At 45.4% G+C, this 17778-nt stretch overlaps 1 protein-coding gene across 1 annotated transcript in view; it reads right to left on the bottom strand.

The window, feature by feature from the left end:
- The window catches only part of GLS2 (glutaminase 2), a 64334-nt gene that overhangs the window by 5910 nt on the left and 40646 nt on the right, over window positions 1-17778 (bottom strand). The window contains exons 9-17 of the mRNA XM_075199519.1: window positions 15765-15823; window positions 15245-15311; window positions 10733-10783; window positions 10251-10427; window positions 9115-9246; window positions 8183-8275; window positions 7821-7882; window positions 7186-7262; window positions 7020-7083 (exon numbers count right to left, since the gene is read on the bottom strand). Of these exons, the coding sequence (XP_075055620.1) occupies window positions 7020-7083; window positions 7186-7262; window positions 7821-7882; window positions 8183-8275; window positions 9115-9246; window positions 10251-10427; window positions 10733-10783; window positions 15245-15311; window positions 15765-15823 (782 nt within the window). The remainder of the gene's footprint in view (window positions 1-7019; window positions 7084-7185; window positions 7263-7820; window positions 7883-8182; window positions 8276-9114; window positions 9247-10250; window positions 10428-10732; window positions 10784-15244; window positions 15312-15764; window positions 15824-17778) is intronic.

The following is a 17778-nucleotide window of genomic DNA, read 5'->3' as shown; positions in this document are numbered from 1 at the left end:
TATACTGTATCTATTTATTCTGTCTGTGTGGCGAGTGTAGTTTACATTACAGTATTTTGGTGTGCTTTCTTACTGTGTCCAGGGGCAAGACGTCAGGCCCCCATTAAAGGTAGGCTCTTGTTTCCTGTGGTTTTCCTGTGTTAACCCGTGCTGTGGGGGACAAGTGTAAGTACCAGCATACACATAGTCAGGGGAGAACACACGTAGTTTTCCTGTCCCTTAGGTCCCCGGGGTCACACTGGTACTCAGAGGGGGGTGGCTGAGTGGGTTGGTGGCAGTACAGCACACCTTGAGGCAGTTCCAGGGGCGGCCGTGGTTCTGATCAAGGGTCCTCAAGGCCGGTTCCGTGCAGGTGGACCTGTGGTTCCGGACGTAGGGACACGTGTGAGATACCCGAGTACAGGCAGTCGGGCGGTTCAGTTCGATCGGCTGTTCCGTGCGGCAGTCGGCCCGCGGGTTAGTGTGCTGTTTTACTGAGCCTCAGCCGGGCTTAAAGAACCCGTACTTAGGGCCTGTGTGTGACTCCATAGCAAGAAGGCAGCTTCTTGGTACGACCTGGGTGAGGGGGTTAGGAACCGCCTTCCGGTTTAGGCTGTGAACACCGGCTGGTGTTCCCCGTAGCGTGTAACTAGTAGTTCCGTTAGTGCACCACATTTAGTTAGTCCTAGTGTTTGACTTAGTTGCGTTGCCGACCATTAGAACGTTGTTAGGGTCGGGTCGCCGTTGTAGTTAGTCCAGTTTTGTGGGTGCCATCTTAGTTCACGGAGAGCGTAGAGGGAGGCTGTGTGTTCTTGTCATCCGCAGGAGTCGGGAAGGTGCAGGAGAACCGGATCGGAAGTGGGAGTGTCCCGGTGAGTATCACGCTCGATTCCTCCTTTCGGTTAGGCCCTCACCGGCAGGTGTGTGAGGTACTTGAGGCGGGATTAGTCCTCGGATTAGTCTTGGCCTTCAGTGCCTGTAGTCCCCCGCGTCTTGGCAAGAACAAAGTGAGGAGGCGGCAAGGAGCTTGGACTGACCGTGTCCTTGTCCTTTGCCGTAATCTCGGACAGCCCTTACCTGGTAGGCACGGCCGTAATCTCTGCCTCTATCTTAGAGGGACGTGATTGGAGGTGACTGCGGCTGCGGATCTGCTGGGATCGGATCGCAGCTGGGAAATCAGAAGCGGACTGGAGGTGACCATCGTTTACAAGGTGAGTTATTTTCTGTTGCGTCTGTCCCTGTCTTTCCCCGCAGGGGGGCGTTACATTTTGGCGTAGTCGGCAGGATCAACGATGGCTCATCGGGGGATCATTCCGCTGTACGAGGGATACAGCTGTGTCATCTCTCGTGACGAAGTGGCAGCGTTCACGAAGCAAATCCTGGAACGTTGTGAGACAAGGAAGAAGAAGAACAAAGGTACTAAACGGCAACCGGTGGAAGAAATGCTGTGCTGGAAGTGTGGGTTGCCTGGACACTTCGCATACCAGTGCCCAGTTGCCGAGGAGCTCTTTGATGAATGGGAGGACGAAGAAGTCTCCGATGAATGGGAAGACGTAGAAGTCTTCGAGTGGAAGGACGAGGGAGCCTTCGATCCATGGTCTCAAGAGAAGTCGGAATCTGGAGGAAAGGATCGGCAGAGCCTGCTGACTGTTGGATCGCAGGTGATCGTCCCGTCCAAGCAAGATTCGCGACAGGAATACCCGCGTCAGCCGGATGCTGGAGCCGGGGTATTGGAGACGTCGGATACGTCAGACGACTTGTCCGTGGCTGTGGAAGAGTTGGTCCCTGAAGACGAAGGGAGAGCTGAGCAGACCCTCCACGGGGCAACGTTGTGTCCGGAGACATGTGAAGATGTCTGCCCGGTGGTACCTGAGAGGATGGAAGCCATCAGTACCCCGGAAGAGAGAGCTGCTGAAGAAGTACTGCCTGAAGAAGACTGTACTTTAGAGAGCGCAGCTGGAGAGTGGTGGATGTTGTCACATTCTGAAGAAGCTTCCCGCACAACCGAGGAGGTATCGGACGGATGGGAGGTTCCGGCAGGTGCCGAGGAAGAGACTCCCTGGATACCGACTTCGGGCGAGGAAGTTGCCAGGATGGTGTGGATCCTGCGTGAGAAGGCCTTACCGCGAAGGATCCGGTGGACGCAAGTCAGGGATGCCGGTAAGCGACCCTTGGAGGTGGACGTTGAGGAGAAGACATCGATTGTGGGAACCACAATGGAAAAAGGCGGCGGAAATGTGGAGATGGTGCCCGAGAAGCGGGCGAAGGTGCCCGCCATCGCTATGCCCCTGGAGGGGCTGAAGATGCGCCTGGTGCCCGGGAAGGGGATGAAGAGTCCCCCGGTAGCTGAGCCCTGCAAGTGGGTGAAGACAGAAGAGGAGAAGTACTCACCCGTCCATCGATCCAGCGGCGGTGAGTATAACTTCTTTTTTGCAGGTCCTGTGCGCGGGGGAAGGATGAGCCAATCAGGGCTCATCTTTCCCCGCTGGCCAATCAGCGGCCGGATGCGCGAGCCAATCGCGGCTCGCGCCCGGCCATTCAAAAGATTGGCGCCGACGCGAGCCAATCAGCGCTCGCGCCGGCTAATGACGTCACGCCGGCGACTATATAAGTCGCCGGGTGGCGCCATTTTGGCAGAAGTCCGTCGGCGGGGAAGAGAGAGGACGTCTCGTCCAGACGTCCAGCAACTGAGGCAGCAGCAGCGGCGGCAGGGGGCCCTTGTAAGGGCCGTGAGCTACCCTGCCGCCAGAAGACTTCAAGCAAGCCGCCGGAGCGGAGATCGTCGGCGGGGAGCCCTTGTCAGGGCTGAGAGCGCCCCCGCCAAGCAGCCTTCAACAGCGCCGAAGAGGAGAAGAGGCGCCGCCGGCTGGAGGGTCTGGAAGACCCGGAGAAGAAAGAAACAGAAGACGGCGTGTCAAGTTGAGTATCCTGCGCAGAGCAGGTAAGTAGACTCAACAATAACGTCGGGCACTAGGCCCGTGGGCACAGTCGGGCACAAGGCCCGTGGCACTGTAAAGTAGGGGCACAAGGCCCAGGGACCTGGGCACTAGGCCCCAACGTGTTAGTGGGCCAGTAGGCCATTAGTATATATATATAAAGGGGACAAGCCCCTATTAGACAGACAGGGGCGTGAGAGCCCAGGTACAAGGGCACAAGGCCCTTAGGTAGTTAGGGGCCTAGAGGCCAGAGGGCCTGGTTAGAGGCTGGTAGCCTGTAGGTTATTAAGGGCACAAGGCCCTCAGTTAGTTAGGGAGGCCACAGGCCTCAGGCAGGGGCTAGGACCCCTAGGTAGTAGGGCATAAGGCCCTAGTGAGTGGGCTCAGAGCCCTGAGGTAGAGAGGGGGCTGAGGCCCATTAGTCAGAGCAGAAGGCTCTGTGTGTAGCTGGGCAGAGACCCATGGTGTGTAGGGCATAAGGCCCTGGTGGTGTGAGGTAGAGGCGTGAGAGCCTTGTGAGTGTAGGCGCGGTCCTGTGTGAGGTGAGCACACGTGGTTAGGAGGTACGGTCGAGCGTAGGCTCCTGTGGTGCTGTAGCAACCTGCTGGTTGGCTAGCAGCGGTGTGTTCGGGTAAGTAGCGGGCAAGGTACTGTATACTGTATCTATTTATTCTGTCTGTGTGGCGAGTGTAGTTTACATTACAGTATTTTGGTGTGCTTTCTAACTGTGTCCAGGGGCAAGACGTCAGGCCCCCATTAAAGGTAGGCTCTTGTTTCCTGTGGTTTTCCTGTGTTAACCCGTGCTGTGGGGGACAAGTGTAAGTACCAGCATACACATAGTCAGGGGAGAACACACGTAGTTTTCCTGTCCCTTAGGTCCCCGGGGTCACACTGGTACTCAGAGGGGGGTGGCTGAGTGGGTTGGTGGCAGTACAGCACACCTTGAGGCAGTTCCAGGGGCGGCCGTGGTTCTGATCAAGGGTCCTCAAGGCCGGTTCCGTGCAGGTGGACCTGTGGTTCCGGACGTAGGGACACGTGTGAGATACCCGAGTACAGGCAGTCGGGCGGTTCAGTTCGATCGGCTGTTCCGTGCGGCAGTCGGCCCGCGGGTTAGTGTGCTGTTTTACTGAGCCTCAGCCGGGCTTAAAGAACCCGTACTTAGGGCCTGTGTGTGACTCCATAGCAAGAAGGCAGCTTCTTGGTACGACCTGGGTGAGGGGGTTAGGAACCGCCTTCCGGTTTAGGCTGTGAACACCGGCTGGTGTTCCCCGTAGCGTGTAACTAGTAGTTCCGTTAGTGCACCACATTTAGTTAGTCCTAGTGTTTGACTTAGTTGCGTTGCCGACCATTAGAACGTTGTTAGGGTCGGGTCGCCGTTGTAGTTAGTCCAGTTTTGTGGGTGCCATCTTAGTTCACGGAGAGCGTAGAGGGAGGCTGTGTGTTCTTGTCATCCGCAGGAGTCGGGAAGGTGCAGGAGAACCGGATCGGAAGTGGGAGTGTCCCGGTGAGTATCACGCTCGATTCCTCCTTTCGGTTAGGCCCTCACCGGCAGGTGTGTGAGGTACTTGAGGCGGGATTAGTCCTCGGATTAGTCTTGGCCTTCAGTGCCTGTAGTCCCCCGCGTCTTGGCAAGAACAAAGTGAGGAGGCGGCAAGGAGCTTGGACTGACCGTGTCCTTGTCCTTTGCCGTAATCTCGGACAGCCCTTGCCTGGTAGGCACGGCCGTAATCTCTGCCTCTATCTTAGAGGGACGTGATTGGAGGTGACTGCGGCTGCGGATCTGCTGGGATCGGATCGCAGCTGGGAAATCAGAAGCGGACTGGAGGTGACCATCGTTTACAAGGTGAGTTATTTTCTGTTGCGTCTGTCCCTGTCTTTCCCCGCAGGGGGGCGTTACAATGGCACTGTGCAATGTCACTGGAGACTGGAGAGTGGCAAGAACACTGCAACACCTGTTTCTGTGTGAGCAATGGCGCTGGATCTTCTGGGGAGGGAAGTACTTATGGAATCCAAAACCTGCGAGATCCGACAATGCAACAATGAAGTTTTGATTCAGATCCGAGGACGCGTGAAAGTACTGAGGTGGCTCGCAAGCCTACTTGGATCCCCTAAGTTCGGGTGGGCTCAGTTTTCAGAAAATCGAGCTCAAACATCTCTAATTACAATCTAAGAGGCTAAGATGGTGGGACGGCTATGCAATGACACCTGCTGGTCAGAAGATGTACAACAGACTGTGCATGCTTTTGTTTTGCACATCCAGGGAAGTGGCATGAACCTGAATATTCCTCACCTCCATATGGCATACTTGCCTACTCCCCCGGAATATCCGGGAGGCTCCTGAATTTCGAAGAGTCCTCCCAGACTCCCGGAAGAGTAGGCAAACCTCCCGAATCCTAAAAAATCCTGATATTCACGGCATTGAATATCCCGAGCGGTGCTTAATCATGGCATTAAGCCCGGACCACTCTCAGCATTACATAGTGGGGGCGGGGCTATGGTGATGCATAGACGTCACCACGCCCCCTCCCATCCCAGTCACATGATCTGTCCTCCTGGAGAACATAGTCAGAAAGTCGGCAAGCATGCCATATGGCACAGATCTATAATCTATAAATGAATACACAACACTACTGTGGACCTGTGTGCAGAGAATAAGGTGGAGAGTGTCAGTACCAGGGGCTGGCTGGGCAGGAGGTGGGGTATGCCCCCGGCCAGTCCCATAGTGGGCTGGGTCACTGGGCTACATGCATTTATTTCCCTTTAAATTATTTCCAATAGGCTGCTAAGCTGAGTCTCGCCCCCCCCCCCTTCCCCCGGGGTAAAGTTTGTCAGTCCTCCCCTGGCCATTACTGTGTTGCAATTTAGTGAACTGTTTTCTGACCTGTGTATATTCCACTCCTGAAAGAAGCACTTGTTACGTCTCTGCCAGAATTAAACTTTGACACATTATTTTTACAGAATTTTTCTTTAAAATGTTAATACATTTTATATGATTGTATAATATTTAAACAGGGAATGAATTATTGCATTAATAAATTATCCTTAATTGCTGGAAATTTTTGTCCACAATTGTGGTTTATAATATTGACCAATGGCACAGTACAACTACCCTTGTTTTCATTGCTGCATGTTGTACTTATTATACTTTATTATGCTGTTTGTTGCATACATTTATCACAGGCAAGTATTTAATACTCGACAAATAGGTGTATTGTCCTTTATCCACATATAGTGACATTATCAGATACATATGTACCTTTACGACAGCAAAATGTCAGTAGAAATAATTTTCAAATTTTGGCAGAAATATTGTTGTGGGAGCTGTAAGTGGCAGTTACCCTAAGTGACCAGGGGATGGAAGCAGCTACATATAGTGTGTGTGTGTGTGTGTGTGTGTGTGTGTGTGCCATATGTACATATACTGTGAGTGTATGTGTGTGTGTGTGTGTGTGTGCCATATGTATATTAGAGATGCTCAGGCTCGGTTCCCCGAGAACCGAACACACTCGAACCTAGCAGATCCTTTTGTGCGCCCTCGGAAATTAAAACGAGGCAAAACGTCATTGTTACGCTGTCGGATCTCGCAAGCTTTGGATTCTATAAGTACCGCCCTCCACGGCGATTCAGTGCCATTTCACAGAGGGACACAGAAGGGGTAGCACAGTTCTTGGCAGTCTCTAGAGCAGATGGGAAGCGTTATAGGTAGAAAAGAAAGAGGAGGGGTAGCAGTGTTCTTCAAAGTCTCCAGTGAAATTCAGGAGAGCTCCATTGTTCCATTGCTAATTGTCATTGCTGAAATATCATCATCATCAAATAGAATTAATAGGTCTGGCAGGCTTGGTCTTCTAAATCTGGAGTCACATAATGTACTGTGTTATATAGGTAACACACAAAGAGGAGAGCTCTATTGCTAATTGCAGATTGCTGAAATACCAATAATAGGACTGGCAGTCTTGGTGTAAATCTGCAGTCACATTGTACTGTGTTATATAGGTAACACACAAAGAGGAGACCTCCATTGCTCCATTGCTAATTGTCATTGACATTTTATATGTGTTATATATGGTGAGTCCAAGTAACAAAAAATCCTTATATTATTCTCACCTGTCTTTTACATGTGGGTTAACTCTGCAGCCTTCTGTGAGGAATTTGACCACATCCAAATGTCCTGGTAGAGTAAAAAATAACATAAGAAATGGAGGGAAAGCCGCAGCACTTTAGTTATGTGAAAAGCCTGTGTCCTGGTCCTGTGTATAAGCATCTTACACACCTTCAGCAGCTGCCACATGTAGAGCTGTCCTGGAGTCATAATCTTTTTGCTCCATGTTCATGGCAGACAGTGCAAGCCTGGAATACAGAATAGTCATTTCTAATCCGGTGTCTGCAGAGTTATAACAGCAAAAGAAGTTATATCTAATAGATAAACCACAAGAATATGTATATATACCCCAGAAATAAATTAGTAAGTATGATTTTGAAACAGCTTTTCTATGGTATTCTATTGTCTATGGAACTTATGTGGACAATCAGTTTGAAATGGTTGTTTAATCTCCTTGAAGTAAATGTTGCGAGAGGGAGCCATCTGATTGGTTGTGAGCTGCTTTAAATCACTCAGATGCTGCCCTCTACAGCACTGCACGCCAAGCAATATGCCATTTACAAACTTATCCTAGCCCGCTTGTGAGAAGCATTTACAGCAAAGTGAGTGTGCAGCTCCTTCAAACAAGCTGCAGTTCTGGTACATTAAACACAAATTTTTGTCCCGCAAATAAGAAATCTGGGGTAAATATACACAATGGTGCAATACATACATGTATACATGCATAAATGTAGTGTTATATTGTGTCCAGGTTTACATACATCTGTATCAGGAAAATTATGTAGTATGCAGCAATGTCATCTCACCTCCTCAAAGCAGAGACATCTCCAATGTAAGCTGCAAAGAGAAGATTCACCACAGTCTTGTGCTGGAGAGAAGAAAGCAGGATTAGATCAAACATCTAAATGAGTAATTCCTAGCTTCTTGTTAGAACTAATAATGAATAAACGTATCCCTTATAGAGTGCATTACCCATATATGCAAGTACAACGCTACATCCCAGGGTACAATATGGTATCACAGTAGTATTTAATAGCACAATCATGTATTAGGAAAATGATTATTAGACTACATGGACTGGGCCCTTGGGGCTGAGTGTACTGACACTCTCTGCACCACCCTACAGCCTGACATTTGTTATCCTAATATTTTTAGTCGCTCATAATACCTGTATTTCTCTTGCCTCTTTGCGGGGATCCAGCTTTCGAGCACAGTGCCGTAAGTTGTCATAATTATGGAAATTAAAGAGTGAAACCAATTCCTACAAAGTAAACAGTCTCTAATTTAATTATCCAAAGATGACTGAAATCAAGCTCTCCGACAAGTCACCATTAGAACAATCCAAGAAGGTTTGTCATTAATAAAACATTTTCGTAATGGAAGTGTACATTTTTGCATGACTCATATATATATAGGTAATATTGAGAAGTAAGTGATCACACAACAACCAGAGAACACAGTTCACTCAAGTCAATTTATCAGACAAACTGGGTCAGTGACAAATGTGCCGATGTGAACATGGAGTACACATTTATTTACAAAACAAGAAATACAACTACAGACTCCAACTGCAATGTAGCCAGAGCTCCCTGATTCTGTCTCACTGTATGGCAAGAACTGTCCTGTGTTAATGAGTATAAGAGATCCAAATCAGTGTCAGAGTATCAGGTGTGAGCATGAAATCATTGCAATAGCTTGCAGGCATAGCCCCAGTAGAGATGTAGGGAAAGCGTCAAAGCTGATAAATAAGGCACTTGCTGTCTCAAGTCAGAAATCCCCCCATACACAGCTCTGGACTTTATACCTTTGAGGAAGGGGATGTTATTTCCTGGATCACCCAAATTATCCTCTTTAGGACAGTTCTTGGAATACCCCTGGGTCAAATTCAGGAACTCTTGCTATGTTACACTGTATAAATGTGCATTACATTTTTGTGGATACATGGCTGCCCCAGATTATTATTGGAGGACATTGTACTATGTTCTGTATACTATCTCAAACTGTGATATTTACTTTATAGCTCAGTATAACTCTTCTGTGGTGATAACATAAAAATAGTCTAGATTTAGATAACCAATGAGCAAAACACATGTTCCTTACTTGGCAGAAGTGAATCCCTCGTATACTGTTACCAATTCTATCGAGAAGAGGAGACCAACAGAACATCCCCATAATGTTGGGCACCACCAATAAGATGGCTCCTGATACACCAGACTTGGCTGGTAATCCAACCTGCAAGCACATAGCTATAGTGAGGGAACATTCAATAGAACCAGATATTTCTTATTGTAGTCCAAATAAATGTACAATAACATGTACAATAACTTTGGCAAGTCAATATCTGAATATATATAAAACACACAACAAAAGATGAAAGGTGTGGAGTGGTCCTCAAACTCAAAAACATGTTTTAAGAAAGTCTCAAATTATTGTGAACAAGTGATGTCTCTTTTTCTTCGTAATTGTTTTTGATTGTTCCCACTTCCACACAGAGGCAGAATGCCGCAGGGTCTATTATCCCACTGCCTCCAACAAAACCACACAGGCACAGTGATAGCATGACCCGACGCATTTTACCCTTTAATACCATGGTACAGTTTCTGACCAAGTCCCTGACACTATTTGATAAGTGTTACAGTGTTTACTTTTGATTGTATAATATTTAAACAGGGAATTCCTTATTGCATTAATAAATTATCCTTAATTTCAGGTTATGAAGGGCTGTCCCTGGAAATTTTTGTCCACGATTGTTGTTTATAATATTGACCAATGGCACAGTACAACTTCCCTTGTTTTCATTGCTGCATATTGTTCTTATATACTGTATTATACTGTTTGTTGCATACATTTATTACAGGCAACTATTTGATATTCAACAAATTGGTGTATTGTCCTTTATCCACATATAGTGACATTATCAGATATATATGTACCTTTACGACAGCAAAATGGCAGTAGAAATAATTTTCAAATGTTGGCAGAAATATTGCTGTGGGAGCTGTAAGTGGCAGTTACCCAAAGTGACCAGAAGATGGAAGCAGCTACATATACTGTGTGTGTGTGTGTGTGCCATATATATATATATATATATATATATATATATATATATATATATATATATATATATATACTGTATATATGCACAGCATAACTGTATTGCTATTTGCTGAACCTGTTGATTTGAGAAACAATGATGCCTAAAAAGAACATCAGAAAATATCTAGCAGTACACTCACGTTAAAGGCAAATTGTCCAGAGTAGTCATACATGCCACAAGAATGCATGAGACTCAGGGTGTTTCTCACAGCTTCAGCACTCAGGACCCGCTCTCCTGTGATTGGGCAGATCCCACCATTAGCCAAAGTGGCAGCTATCACACTCCCTGATTCACAGGTCACCTCAATGGAGCACAACTAGACAGAGAAGGAAACATATAGTCATAAGATAACACAGGTAACAGATTTTGACTTACTTTACATAGCTACATCACAGCAATGGATTCTGAATATAATTTAGCAGAACCTGAGCCGTCCGCCAGACTATATATTATTTCACTGATGGAGAATCTGAATGAACTGTTCCTCTAACATGCAGTGTAAATTCATTTTAAGAGTGATATACAGGTCTTGCACTAATACATAAGTTTTCACTGGTATATAATTTTCTTGATGATAATTTATATTTTTTCTTGAATCTTACCATGCATAGGAGCACTGACCTGGAAGTAAAGATCCAAAGCAGCCACCATGTCAGCACTCTGGGGAAAGCACTTAATGGAGAGAGAAAAAAGAGATATTAATAGCTATAAATATATTATTGCTTTGTGTTTGTTACAAAGAAATAGCTACAAAAGTTAATATGTGATAATAACGTGTAATAATACTTTCCTTTAAATAAAGGCACCCTTTACCAAAAAAGACACACTTCATGGGAAGAACTGATAGTGATAATAGCAATACTGTATGATTAACATGTGTGTATTCTATGTTTGTGGTGTTTGTGTATGTGGTCAGTGTGGTCTTTGTATATGTGGTTTATGTGGTATTTGTGTATTTGGTCGATGTGGTGTTTGTGTACGTGGTCAGTGTGGTGATTGTGTTTGTGGTCAGTGTGGTGTTTGTGTATGTGGTCGGTGTGGTGTTTGTGTATGTGGTCGGTGTGGTGATTGTGTTTGTGGTCGGTGTGGTGTTTGTGTATGTGGTCGGTGTGGTGTTTGTGTATGTGGTCGGTGTGGTGATTGTGTTTGTGGTCGGTGTGGTGTTTGTGTATGTGGTCTGTGTGGTGTTTGTGTATGTGGTCGGTGTGGTGATTGTGTATGTGGTCGGTGTGGTGTTTGTGTATGTGGTCAGTGTGGTGTTTGTGTATGTGGTCGGTGTGGTGTTTGTGTATGTGGTCGGTGTGGTGTTTGTGTATGTGGTCGGTGTGGTGATAGTGTATGTGGTCGGTGTGGTGTTTGTGTATGTGGTTAGTGTGGTGTTTGGAGTGTAGTGTGATTGTCTGACATTACCTGTACTGTAATGTCTAACAATTAATTTTGAGCTGTGCATTCTTGCACCTAGAAAAACACAGTGTCCTGCAGCCCGAGTAGTGACTAGTAGTAGATCAGGGTGGATCAGATGATATTGTTTATTTAGATTAGCAAGGCATTTGATGCAGTATCCCACAATGAATTAATTCAGAAAGTTAAAAGATTGTGGCTTATGCTTGGCCCTTCCGTGGCCATTTAATGTTGGTTTAACAAGGGGAAAAAACACTTTTACACTGTAATTTAGAGTTCAGTAAGGACACGCCCAGCGGCTTCCTTAGGCCCTGGGTATCTGAAATAGGAACTGTTGTTTTGTTCTGTCTTTTTATGCATTTTGAAATGTGACAGGTAGACAGCATGTTCCATTCACAGTAATGTGTTGAATAGGTTCTAAAAATTGTAAAACTTGTTGGTATTGCTGAAATTTTAGAACCAACTATGAAATAGAGAAGTCGAACAGGTTTTTTTTATTTTTTTTATTTATTATTTGTTTTTTTTCTTTTGTTTGTTTTTGTTTTTATATTCCCCAAAACAAAAACACATACATACAGATACAAAAACACGTAACAGATATTTTATAGTACCTGCATCTTAACGAATATAAAAAAACAGACCAAAAAATAATATGAAGAATAGATACAGACACTTATCCAAGTATTTAGATGGATACATAAATTGCACAGAACAGGCCAGCTGTAATCCCCTTCTCCCCTCCCCTCCCCCTTACAGTAATTTACTCAGCAGATTCTGCTAAACATGCCCTGTACCTGGAGCAATATGATTTTGACCAGTGGCGGGCTGGCCCGGGGGGCAGGGGGTTAGACGCCTATTAGGGCCGGGGGGTAGGCCGGCCGGCCACCCCCCGGATGCAAAAAACAGTTTCTCCCCCCGCGGCCGCATCCGATGTCATCAGATGCGCCGCGTCAGCGCACAGGCGGCCGCATCACATGACAGGGGATGCAGCCGCGTAATCAATGATGCGGCCGCATCCCCTGTAATATGATGCGGCCGCCTGTGTGCCCCCCGGCCATCCCTCTCCCAGCCCGCGCCTGATTTTGACCAAATGTTATGATATTTAGATTGCACTTTCTTACACGAATATACATACCTCTCATGTTGCAAAGTGGCATTGAGCATGTGCTACAGTGTTTCAAGCTGGTTTGCACATTTTAAGGCCGGTTTGCACAAGTGCAATCTAGTTCAAACACGTTCATTACATTTTAATAATTTAGGTGGTTTTTATTGCCTTAATTGTAGCATTAAAAAATAAGCATAATTAGACCGAGCCTGGTACACAATATCAGATGACAGCCGTGCCAAGGGGAGATCCAATAAAATAGTGAGGTCCAAGGGCACGGAGGATCGGGAAGCGGGTAAGTAATACACATGAGCAGAATGGGGAGAGGAATGGGCGTATCCATGTAGACAATGTACACTAAGGGAGTTCCAAGCTCGAGCGCGCTGCGCACAGCAGTGTCATTTGGACCGGTATCATTTACACCAGCTACAGGTCTGGTGTAAGTGCCAAGCGATAGTGATGATGGATGTGTATGCATGCTAGAACAATGTGTTTGCAATCAGGACCAACTGTAATAGGACATTCTATGTAAATGAGACATCCTTATTAATGTATTTGATGAGGGGGCACTTTTTTTAATGTTTTTTTCATTAATGATTATATTATTAACAGGTTACAATAATTAAAAACATTTTCTTTTCTGTGTGTTCTCCTGGGACTTTATATTCCACATATGTATTGTATGTATCTTGCAGTGTATTGTGTCCATCAGTGCACAGCAAATCTAGACATGTATTCAACAGCGTTTCTTCAGATCCGCATGTATTTGAATACAGACGTGTGTATGCCCGATTTATGTGTCTTTTTTTAAAAACGCATATTACGTTCGCTTTGCATTCCTTAATAAATCAAACCCTGTATGAAAGAGGTTTGCATCACTGGATCAGATGAGTCCGTGGGAGATCCACCAGATCGATGGTACCACCATACACTAGGCACGTACAATTCTGAATTATAGCATTATTCAACTAAAAATAAAAATGTTGTGCTGAGTTTTGCTTTAATTGCATTGATTGAGAATGTTTACAATAAACTGCATACTATTTTCAATGTACTATCAACAAGGCTCAAGGCTGAGGGCACAGTGTGCACTGACATTCAATGTAAAGGAAAGGGGCTTGATTCATTAAAGAACTTAAATTAAGAAGTTTCTTATTTAAGTCTTCTGGACAAAACCATGTTACAATGCAAGGGGTGGAAATTAGTTTTCTGTTTTGCAAATAAGTTAAATACTGTCTGTATTTTCAGGTAGCACACAAATACTTAATAGCTTATTTGTAGACTGAAATTTAAAGTTGATATTTGTGTGCTACATGAAAAAACAGTCAGTATTTAACTTATGTGCAAAATAATAGACCATTTCCTCAAATTTGCGCTCCAAATGATCCGTTCTGGATCCGAGGGCGGTCACTTCATCCTTAATTTCTTTGATGGATGTTCTGAGTTCAGAAGTTATATCTGTTTTAAGGGCTGACAGAAGAGACTGGATAGATCTCAATGTAACTGGACCATCCATTTCCAATGGTTGTGAGGCAGACAATGGTTCTGGCTGAGACGGATGAGAGATCTGGCGACTTTGCTGTGACATCGCTTGAGCTGGAGATTTGTCCGACGACGATAAAGGAGACCCAGATCCAAAGAATTTCCCTAGAGGAACAGGCTTAGTAGGTTTAAACTTTTTGGTCGGCATAATGTTACAAGAGAATCAGGACATACTGAACGCATGTATCAACAGCAGCTCCACCGCTACATATGACATCAGGTGTTATATCATGGAGAGTGGTTAGGTTAGAGCACGGCCCAGGAGGTTAATTTTTCATTTAAGCATCAACATCATCTGAATAACCCATGAATCCTGCAGCTTTCTGGCCAAGCAAAAAAAGACTTGAGGATATTACAGTTCTGTGTACAGAATTAGTGTTACAATTCCGTCACTAGGTGGCAGCAGGTTCACAGCTGGAAACACACTGTGTCACAGAAAGGCAATCCAGACATATAGAGGACAGTCCTTTAAGGGAGCCAATATTCAGTGGTCAGGGGCGGGCTGGCTGGCCCAGGGGGCAGGGGGGCAGAGGCCCCCCGGGCCGCTCTGTCAGACAGCAATTAGGGCCGGGGGGTAGGCCGGCCAGCCGCCCCCCGGATGCAATATATGTCCTTTTTACCCGCGGCCGCATCTGATGACAACAGATGTGGCCGTGTCAGCGCACAGGCGGCCGCATCACAATGACAGGGGAAGCGGCCGCGTCATCAATGACGCGGCCGCATCCCCTGTCATGTGATGCGGCCGTCTGTGTGCCCCCCGGCCATCCCTCTCCCAGCCCGCGCCTGTCAGTGGTGGAAACAGGCTCACTTCTGAAGCTCTCAGGGTTAATTATTATATAGCAGGTGTAAATTCTGTGACTCCCCCAGCTGTCATCCTTATCTCCGTTCACCGGGAGTCCCTGGAGACGCACAGATTATTCCATGTGCAAAATAATAAACAAATTTTCACCCCTTGCATTGTAACATGGTTTTGTCCAAGAGACTTATATAAGAAACTTCTTAATTTAAGTTCCTTAATGAATCAGGCCCAAGAATTGTAGGTCATACTTGTCAATGACAAGGAGCACTTATATAATATCATGTACCTTCTTCTCCTTGAGATAATATCCAATGGCGTAATTCCGATCTCCTGTCTCCTTTTCTGATTGAAACCTGCATTACATTAAACACATACAGCAAAAGGATTTTATATTTTACAAAGTGTTATTAAAAATATGTGACTATAATATACAAATGAGGCTACAAGAAAAGACCATTCTAATTTTATTTAAAATTGTTTGAAATGACCAGTTTGTTGAATTGGCACCAATGATGTCAGGCTCACCCCCCCCTGCTGCTAGGCCACGCCCTGTACCATTGTATCATAAGATGATTATTACACATAAATAAGAATGACAGAAGGGCTGCATGCAGTGTTAGGAAACCCTTTTAATAAGTTTGGAAGAGTCCTGGAAAACAAAAATTATATAAAAACAAAAGACATAAAAATAATCAGCAAGCAGGTTGTTTATTACTTGTGACAGGTTAATTTCAGTAGTTACAATAAAACATGCAAACCTTCCTATTCAACTTTGGTGTCCAGACGGATACACCAGTGGTTCTTACGTTGCATTGTTGAAGCCAGTGTATTCATTTCCTGACATCTTTTTCAGAAACTGCATAATCTTGAGAGCAGAAAGAGAGAAAATCAGTGAATTCTATCAATCAGGGCCGAATTTAACAAATACGTTATCTAGGTGCATGCCTAGAGTGGAATAGAAATAGGTTTACGGTAATTTTATTTTCATTTTGTCATTTTTATTTTTCACATTAAAAATAATGTTGCAGGGAATATTGGATAGAGGGTGCTAGACGTATGGGGCATGATTCCTTAAGCAACGTAAAGTGAATGCATTTTAAATAACTGACAGAAAATGCATGTAGGTATACACATATTCAACAAGAAGAGGACCTCAAGAAATGTTTCTAGTAGATACTTCCCTCCCCCGTTCCGCCCATGAAATTGTAGGCCGTCAGTAGTGTTCTTTTGTGTGTGAAGATTAATTAGATGTATTTGTGTTCACTGGTGTATAGTCCTTTTCTTAACACGTGCTGAGCAATTTTACACAGAATATGGCACATGTTAGCATTTATGTTCCTTAATGAATCAGGCCCCTGAGTTGTACAATTACTAATTTAGGATATATTCACTTGCATTGCTTAAATTTGGCCTACCAGTTAGTATGTAATGCACTGCACTTTGTCCACTCATTCTGTAGAGATTCTATACTGTTAATAAAGGTCACTTGATCTAATATATACATACAAATATATGCGTATCCATGCATATTGTAAGTAATATGTACATAAAACATTCCATGTCATGGCAGAATCATGCTAGCTAGCAGGTACACTTCAACGGCTCTCAGCTTACTGCAATGGACATATGTACATAAAGAAGAGTTTTAACACTAATCTAACATTTCAATCAACACGTTCTAGAAACGTTTCTATATGTACAGATGTGAATACTACTGGTAAAAGAAACTTAAGCTGTATATTAAAGGGCTGATGCTAAGTTGGACTCATATGCGTTAAAAATGAACCTCTAAAAAATGTGCTTAAAAATAGTGTATTTACGCCCATATCGGAGCCGGACCGATTGTGGCATATTTATCCGGACATCTTTATAGAGACTGCATGTCATGTTCAAACAATTGACTGATAATCACGGTGTTTATATATATATACTGCTGCACTGGTGGAGCAGCAGTGGTATAGATGTCACACTGTCATTAAGCCGACTCAGTGGCACAACCGGAATTTCAGTACCACGTCCACCACTGGAATTCAGGCCCCGTCTGCCTATAAGTCTGTTGTTATTAAATACCAGCTAGCGGCGAGTGGCTGTCGGGTCACCTAGGATCCACCGGGCCCTGGATGCGCGCCTGCACCGCCTATGGGGTAATCTGGCACTCGCCCATATGCTGAGGCATAGACATCTCAGCTCTGCACCAGTACCATATGTGCCAGGTTACGTCAGGCGTACTTACATACAGAGCCAGATTAAGATGGGGGCATGTGTCCCAAGCCCCCTCTCTCTGAGGGCCTGCCGGTGCCGCTGACGGAGACGGTTATAAGTCATTAGAAAATGCACGAGGCTAATCTTTCTGTACAGACTCCCTGTAGTGCTCAGACATCATTCCGTGGAGTCTGTACAGTGTAATCACTTCCCGCCTCAGCAGCAATGAGTGCACAGCGAAGCTGTAGCACGGTGCCGGAGGTCACAACTAAAGGTGACAAGCTATATGAATGGGACTGTAATGAGAACTATGGGGGAGGAGCTGGAGGGAACGAAATGAGACCTTTGGGAGTGGAGGAGGGCTGAGATAAGACCTATGGTAGAGAGGGGGGCTGCAATTAAACCTATGGTGGAGAGGGGGCTGAGATAAGACCTATGGTAGAGAGGGGGGCTGCAATGAAATCTATGGTGGAGAGGGGGGCTGAGATAAGACCTATGGTAGAGAGGGGGCTGCAATTAAACCTATGGTGGAGAGGGGTGCTGAGATAAGACCTATGGTAGAGAGGGGGGCTGCAATTAAACCTATGGTGGAGAGGGGGGCTGAGATAAGACCTATGG

Source organism: Mixophyes fleayi, chromosome 2 (assembly GCF_038048845.1).
Source record: "Mixophyes fleayi isolate aMixFle1 chromosome 2, aMixFle1.hap1, whole genome shotgun sequence".
In the NCBI taxonomy this organism is placed as follows: domain Eukaryota; kingdom Metazoa; phylum Chordata; class Amphibia; order Anura; family Limnodynastidae; genus Mixophyes; species Mixophyes fleayi.
Note: the sequence above shows the minus strand (reverse complement) of the source record. Positions and strands in the feature narration are given on the sequence as shown.